Consider the following 8,397-nt stretch of genomic DNA (forward strand, 5'->3'; position numbering starts at 1 on the left):
GAATGCGCGGGGAGCAGAGAGCTTTCTGCAGCTTGTCAGCCTCTCGAGTGCCCTTCCCGACTGCGGCCAATCCGACACCAGCCTGCGTTGGAATTGCCCTCGTTCCACCTGCCGCCATTGCTGACCTATTAATGTTTCCTGAATGGCTCCTGCAGTCACCCCCCCCGCCCCCCATCGACACCGCCTCAATCAGTCTCACATCAGCACCTATTCTCCGAAACAGAGAATCATCTCTGTGAAGTCAACACATCCAATTCTGAACCAACAATTTTAAGATTTACAATCTGCGTGAACAAATAGATTTATTGTGTATTCTCTGAGAGCTTCCTCTCAGCCTCTTCCTTCCTTTCTGACAGGTTCCTGGGCTGCCGTCAATGACAAACGGCTGCAAGGTGATCCCCACAATTACTATCTCAGGAAAACCAGAAAAGCCAAGGCCAGAGCAAAGCAACCAATTGGGTGAGTAATGGGGATTGTTGAACCATTAGCTCACGCCTCACACAACAACAAAAGAGCATTTCTTGAAGATCCTGAAGAAACTTTCCACTTTGTCTCCCAACCTCACTGTCACGGGGCTGTAATGGGACTATCATGGGGCTGTCATGGAACTGTCATGGGCCTGTCACTGGATTATCACGGGCCTGCCACGGGACTAACATGGGACTGTCATGAGTGATCAAATTCTGTCATGTGCTTGAACTCAATCAGGAATGGGTCTGCGTGAGGGTCAACAGGAGCACATCTCATTGGATGGTTAATGGATAGTCAGTGGTCAGAGAGTCATAAATGGACAGTCAGTGGGCAGTTTATTGGGCAGTCAGTGGACAGTTTATTGGGCAGTCAGTGGGCAGTTTATTGGGCAGTAAGTGGGCAGTTTATTGGGCAGTCAGTGGGCAGTTTATTGGGCAGTCAGTGAGCAGTTTATTGGACAGTCAGTGGGCAGTTTATTGGACAGTAAGTGGGCAGTTTATAGGGCAGTCAGTGGGCAGTTTATTGGGCAGTCAGTGGACAGTTTATTGGGCAGTCAGTGGGCAGTTTATTGGACAGTCAATGGACAGTTTATTGGACAGTCAGTGGGCAGTCAGTGGACAGTCAGTGGGCAGTTTATTGGGCAGTCAGTGGGCAGTTTATTGGACAGTCAGTGGGCAGTTTATTGGGCAGTCAGTGGGCAGTTTATTGGACAGTCAGTGGGCAGTTTATTGGGCAGTCAGTGGGCAGTTTATTGGACAGTCAGTGGGCAGTTTATTGGGCAGTTTATTGGGCAGTCAGTGGACAGTCAGTGGGCAGTTTATTGGACAGTCAGTGGGCAGTTTATTGGACAGTCAGTGGGCAGTTTATTGGGCAGTCAGTGGGCAGTTTATTGGGCAGTTTATTGGGCAGTCAGTGGACAGTCAGTGGGCAGTTTATTGGACAGTCAGTGGGCAGTTTATTGGGCAGTCAGTGGGCAGTTTATTGGGCAGTTTATTGGGCAGTTTATTGGACAGTCAGTGGGCAGTTTATTGGACAGTCAGTGGGCAGTTTATTGGGCAGTCAGTGGGCAGTTTATTGGGCAGTTTATTGGGCAGTCAGTGGACAGTCAGTGGGCAGTTTATTGGACAGTCAGTGGGCAGTTTATTGGGCAGTCAGTGGGCAGTTTATTGGGCAGTTTATTGGGCAGTCAGTGGGCAGTTTATTGGGCAGTCAGTGGGCAGTTTATTGGGCAGTTTATTGGACAGTCAGTGGGCAGTTTATTGGACAGTCAGTGGGCAGTTTATTGGGCAGTCAGTGGGCAGTTTATTGGGCAGTCAGTGGGCAGTTTATTGGACAGTCAGTGGGCAGTTTATTGGGCAGTCAGCGGGCAGTTTATTGGACAGTCAGTGGGCATTTTATTGGGCAGTCATTGGGCAGTTTATTGGGTAGTCAGTGGGCAGTTTATTGGGCAGTCAGTGGGCAGTTTATTGGACAGTCAGTGGGCAGTTTATTGGACAGTCAGTGGGCAGTTTATTGGACAGTCAGTGGGCAGTTTATTGGGCAGTCAGTGGGCAGTTTATTGGACAGTCAGTGGACAGTCATTGGGCAGTTTATTGGGCAGTCAGTGGGCAGTTTATTGGGCAGTCAGTGGGCAGTTTATTGGGCAGTCAGTGGGCAGTTTATTGGGCAGTCAGTGGGCAGTTTATTGGACAGTCAGTGGGAAGTCAATGGGCAGTCAGTGGGCAGTCTGTGGGAAGTCAATGGGCAGTCAGTGGGCAGTCAGTGGACAGTCAGTGGGCAGATTATTGGGCAGTCAGTGGGCAGTTTATTGGACAGTCAGTGGGCAGTCAGTAGACAGTCAGTGGGCAGTTTATTGGACAGTCATTGGACAGTCAGTGGGCAGTTTATTGGGCAGTCAGTGGGCAGTTTATTGGACAGTCAGTGGGCAGTTTATTGGGCAGTCAGTGGGCAGTTTATTGGACAGTCATTGGACAGTCAGTGGGCAGTTTATTGGGCAGTCAGTGGGCAGTTTATTGGACAGTCAGTGGGCAGTTTATTGGGCAGTCAGTGGGCAGTTTATTGGGCAGTCAGCGGGCAGTTTATTGGACAGTCAGTGGGCAGTTTATTGGACAGTCATTGGGCAGTCAGTGGGCAGTTTATTGGGCAGTTTATTGGGCAGTCAGTGGGCAGTTTATTGGACAGTCATTGGGCAGTTTATTGGGCAGTCAGTGGGCAGTTTATTGGGCAGTCAGTGGGCAGTTTATTGGACAGTCAGTGGGCAGTTTATTGGGCAGTCAGTGGGCAGTTTATTGGACAGTCAGTGGGCAGTTTATTGGGCAGTCAGTGAGCAGTTTATTGGGCAGTCAGTGGGCAGTTTATTGGACAGTCAGTGGGCAGTTTATTGGGCAGTCAGTGGGCAGTTTATTGGACAGTCAGTGGGCAGTTTATTGGGCAGTCAGTGGGCAGTTTATTGGGCAGTCAGCGGGCAGTTTATTGGACAGTCAGTGGGCAGTTTATTGGACAGTCATTGGGCAGTTTATTGGGCAGTCAGTGGGCAGTTTATTGGACAGTCATTGGGCAGTTTATTGGGCAGTCAGTGGGCAGTTTATTGGACAGTCATTGGGCAGTTTATTGGGCAGTCAGTGGGCAGTTTATTGGGCAGTCAGTGGGCAGTTTATTGGACAGTCAGTGGGCAGTTTATTGGGCAGTCAGTGGGCAGTTTATTGGACAGTCAGTGGGCAGTTTATTGGGACCAGTTGTGGCCAGTCAGTGATCAGACAGTCAATGGTAGCTACTGAGTGTTGCTCTACTCAACTTCAAATAGTCGGCCCATCGAATCTGCACCGACCCTCTGAAAGAGCACCCTACCTAGACCCACTCCTCTGCCGTATCTCCAAAACCCCATCTAACATTTTCAGACATTAAGGGCAATTTAGCACGGCCAATCCACTTGACTTACACATCTTTGGACTGTGGGAGGAAACCGGAGCGCCCGGAGGAAACCCACGCACACACGGGGAGAAAGTGCAGACTCCACACAGACAGTGATCCGAGGCCGGAATTGAACCTGGGACCCTGGAGCTGTGAGGTAACAGTGCTAACCTAAAACATTACAAATTGCACAAAAGGAGAGAATCACTAAAATCAAAAGATCTCCAGGTGCTGAGTATGAAATGGGCGTCATTAAGTCAAGTCTGACTAACCATTGCTGTACCAAACTGTATAATGCACATCGAATAAGATTACCCTCTCTGTGGAATCAGCAATCCACTAACCTCAGCAGACATCACTCAGAGTCTGTTTGTCAATTGCCTCCCAAACATATCCACAACTTTCCTATTCTGTCAGGTATAAAACACCTTTCCTCTGTTTTAATTTCAGTAATTCTTTAAAGGATAACCTGGAGACTGGAAATGGCTACTCTGAGAATCTTCGCCAGAAACTGGCTTCCCTCACAGACGAGCTTCGTTTGAAGATGAAAGTCGACACTGAGAATCTTCAACAGAGGATCAGGCAGGAGCTGCAGGTCCCGAGGACAAAACTTTCTCCTTTTGCTGATGGGGTCAACCACAGCCTCAGCAGAAACCCCAAAAAATGTCGTCAGATCCCTTACAGTGATGCGAAAGTCTGCCACAAGACGAGGAATAACGCTAAGGAATTCCGCCAGAGCAAAACACGTCAGGACAAATTCAAAGATAACAGAAAAAGTCAGGGGCGAGTTTTGATTCCACTGACCAAAGTAGTGTATGAAAACCTGGATAAAGGAAGTGGGGGCAAGAGGTTTGATGAGAAAATTCAGGAGATTCTGAGGAAGCTGCATCCCGATGTTGAGACAGGATCCCTCAGAGTGACCCACCAAGTTGGAAGTATTCCAAGTAATTATCCAAATTCTCATGTGATTGAGGCAAAGATCAAGGAGAATGTGAGACTTCTGGCCCCCTATACCTCAGGGCAAACAGGGATTCTACCTGAGAACAGGAAAAACCAAACTGTGACTGACTATATTTCAGAACTGAAACACAACCTTGCCTTGGTGGACAAGGCATTAGATCAGAACCCCAAATCCTTAAAAATCAACAAGGTTGTCAAACAGAAGCTGGTAAATATGAAAAAGAGGCTTTCCCCATATCAAGAAAGCATTAGACAAGAAATTCAATTGCACCTTGCAAACATGTCATCTTATATCCTCCAGGAAATGCAAAATGGCTGAGAAATGGAAAATGAATGAAACTGGACTGTGGAGAACTATGCTATTGATCACTTGTAAAAAGCAATAATTTTAACATCACTTAATTAAAATTTTAGATGGATGATAGCTGATGCACATCTGTTTAAAGAATGCCACAGTTAATAGTGCTCCATATTTTTTCACTGTTTTCAAAGTAATCTTTATTAGATTCCTGGTCAAACTGGTTCTTCCATTTTGTTGCTTTCTTCATCAGTTCGCCTGTTTCATCTTCGTCAGCCCCCACCCCATCCCCACTCCTTTCTGTTCTCCCCCATCTCTTCCTTCAATCCCCTTGCCACTCTCTCCACTCTTGCTCTGACTCCTCTCTCTCCTTTCTATCCGACCCTCATTTCTTCTCTTTTTATTTCCCCACTCCTCACTCTCCTCCCCCACCTCCTCTCTAGAATCTCTGCTCTAACCTGGTGAAATGATGAAGGGCAGTCTGACTCCAGGGCACTGAGGACAAGCCACATCAACGTTTCCGGGATTCATTGTCACTGATCCCAGATTCAGCCGCAGCTGATTGCACCAGTTTGCGATCCCCTGGTGGTTGTAAAGCAGGATGCAATTCACTCCCCACGCCGTGCAAATTTATACACAGTGTGGGATACGAGAGATTCCCAGGAAATCCCACTATCGACCCGACCACACCAACCTCCACCACCCCAAATCAGCCCAACCAAGCCTCCACCACCTCAAATCAGCCCAGCCGAGCCCCCACCACCCCAAATCAGCCCAACCGAGCCCCCACCACCCCAAATCAGCTCAACCGCACCCCCAGCACCCCAAATCATCCCAACCGAGCCCCCACCACCACAAATCAACCCAACCGAGCCTCCACCACCCCAAATCATCCCAACCGAGCCCCCACCACCCCAATTCAGCCCAACCGCACCCCCAGCACCCCAAATCAGCCCAACCGAGCCCCCACCACCCCAAATCAGCCCAGCCGAGCCCCCACCACCCCAAATCAGCTCAACCAAGCCCCCACCACCCCAAATCAGCTCAACCGTACCTCCAACACCCCAAATCAGCCCAACCAAGCCCCCAACAACTTTGATACATTCATATCCCTTCACACTTTAGTGGCCTTATCGTGAAACCCCGATGTTTATAAACACTGACCACATAAAACAGAGGCAGGTGCAATGAAATCACACGCTTGGGTGTTTGGAATGCACTTAGTGCACTTACATCTCTTTGATGTGGTCAATGTTGATAAACATTGAGGTTTCACCACTTAGGCCGGCAGATTGTTAGAGGGTGTTTCTTCAGTCAGGGGGTCGGAGAGGGGGTCCCCCTGTTACAGGGGTCCCCCTGTTACAGGGGTCCCTGTGGGAGGGTGGCATATTATAGGGCTCCCCCCATTACAGGGGTCCCTGGGGGGCCCTGGGAGGCAGCAGCATGCAAGGCTGAAGACATGAAGTCAGACTGTGAGGATATCGAGACTCAGAGAATTGGAGCCGCAGTGTGGGGACTATTCAGATAGGTGGAATCTCTAAATAATATTTTGAGATAATTTAAGAGTAACTGATTTTACTGATTATTAAATAAATTTGGTTGAATGTTACACCTGTGTTGACCCTTGTTCACCTCATCAATAAAGACATCTGGGTAAAACGCTTGATTAATAAATTGGTCAAAGTATCTGCATTTTTACAGTTACAACAAACTCCTTCCCGCCACCAGTCAGGGGTGAGATCATTGCATTGGCCGCCAGCTCCCGATTGTCCATCCCATCGGGTCAGAGGTACTGACCCTCTGACAGTGCGGCACTGCCTCAGTACTGACCCACTGACAGTGCAGCAATCCCTCAGTACTGACCCTCTGACAGTGCAGCACACCCTCAGTACTGACCCTCTGACAGTGCAGCACTCCCTAAGTACTGACCCTCTTAAAGTGCGGCACTCCCTCAGTACTGACCCCTCTGACAGTGCGGCACTCCCTCAGTACTGACCCTCTGACAGTGTGGCACTCCCTCAGTACTGACCCTCTGACAGTGCAGCACTCCCTCAGTACTGACCCTCTGACAGTGCAGCACTCTCTCAGTACTGACCCTCTGACAGTGCGGCATTCCCTCAGTACTGACCCTCTGACAGTGCAGCACTCCCTCAGTACTGACCCTCTGACAGTGCGGCATTCCCTCAGTACTGACCCTCTGACAGTGCGGCACTCCCTCAGTACTGACCCTCTGACAATGCAGCACTCCCTCAGTACTGACCCTCTGACAATGCAGCACTGACCCTCTGACAGTGCGGCACTCCCTCAGTACTGACCCTCTGACAGTGCAGCACTCCCTCAGTACTGACCCTCTGACAGTGCAGCACTCCCTCAGTACTGACCCTCTGACAGTGCAGCACTCCCTCAGTACTGACCCTCTGACAGTGCGGCACTCCCTCAGTACTGACCCTCTGACAGTGCGGCACTCCCTCAGTTCTGACCCTCTGACAGTGCAGCACTCCCTCAGTACTGACCCTCTGACAGTGCAGCACTCTCTCAGTACTGACCCTCTGACAGTGCGGCACTCCCTCAGTACTGACCCTCTGACAGTGCGGCACTCCCTCAGTACTGACTCTCTGACAGTGCGGCATTCCCTCAGTACTGACCCTCTGACAGTGCAGCACTCCCTCAGTACTGACCCTCTGACAGTGCGGCACTCCCTCAGTACTGACCCTCTGACAGTGCAGCACTCCCTCAGTACTGACCCTCTGACAGTGCAGCACTCTCTCAGTACTGACCCTCTGACAGTGCGGCATTCCCTCAGTACTGACCCTCTGACAGTGCAGCACTCCCTCAGTACTGACCCTCTGACAGTGCGGCATTCCCTCAGTACTGACCCTCTGACAGTGCGGCACTCCCTCAGTACTGACCCTCTGACAATGCAGCACTCCCTCAGTACTGACCCTCTGACAATGCAGCACTGACCCTCTGACAGTGCGGCACTCCCTCAGTACTGACCCTCTGACAGTGCAGCACTCCCTCAGTACTGACCCTCTGACAGTGCAGCACTCCCTCAGTACTGACCCTCTGACAGTGCAGCACTCCCTCAGTACTGACCCTCTGACAGTGCGGCACTCCCTCAGTACTGACCCTCTGACAGTGCGGCACTCCCTCAGTTCTGACCCTCTGACAGTGCAGCACTCCCTCAGTACTGACCCTCTGACAGTGCAGCACTCTCTCAGTACTGACCCTCTGGCAGTGCGGCACTCCCTCAGTACTGACCCTCTGACAGTGCGGCACTCCCTCAGTACTGACTCTCTGACAGTGCGGCATTCCCTCAGTACTGACCCTCTGACAGTGCAGCACTCCCTCAGTACTGACCCTCTGACAGTGCAGCACTCTCTCAGTACTGACCCTCTGACAGTGCGGCACTCCCTCAGTACTGACCCTCTGACAGTGCAGCACTCCCTCAGTACTGACCCTCTGACAGTGCGGCACTCCCTCAGTACTGACCCTCTGACAGTGCAGCACTCCCTCAGTACTGACCCTCTGACAGTGTGGCACTCCCTCAGTACTGACCCTCTGACAGTGCAGGGCTCCCTCAGTACTGACCCTCTGACAGTGCGGGGCTCCCTCAGTACTGACCCTCTGACAGTGCAGGGCTCCCTCAGTACTGACCCTCTGACAGTGCAGCACTCCCTCAGTACTGACCCTCTGACAGTGCAGCACTCCCCCAGTACTGACCCTCTGACAGTGCAGCGCTCCCTCAGTACTGACCC

At 50.8% G+C, this 8,397-nt stretch overlaps 1 protein-coding gene across 2 annotated transcripts in view; it reads left to right on the forward strand.

The window, feature by feature from the left end:
- Positions 1-6,248, forward strand: part of LOC119954286 (apolipoprotein A-IV-like) — an 81,425-nt gene extending 75,177 nt beyond the window's left edge. For both annotated transcript variants that reach the window (XM_038779382.1, XM_038779381.1), the window contains exons 2-3: positions 357-459; positions 3,832-6,248. In XM_038779382.1, coding sequence (XP_038635310.1) covers positions 357-459; positions 3,832-4,660 — 932 coding nt within the window. In that variant the 3' untranslated portion in view covers positions 4,661-6,248. The remainder of the gene's footprint in view (positions 1-356; positions 460-3,831) is intronic.
- The last annotated feature ends 2,149 nt before the right edge of the window (positions 6,249-8,397 follow it).

Source organism: Scyliorhinus canicula, chromosome 19, assembly GCF_902713615.1.
Source record: "Scyliorhinus canicula chromosome 19, sScyCan1.1, whole genome shotgun sequence".
NCBI lineage: Eukaryota > Metazoa > Chordata > Chondrichthyes > Carcharhiniformes > Scyliorhinidae > Scyliorhinus > Scyliorhinus canicula.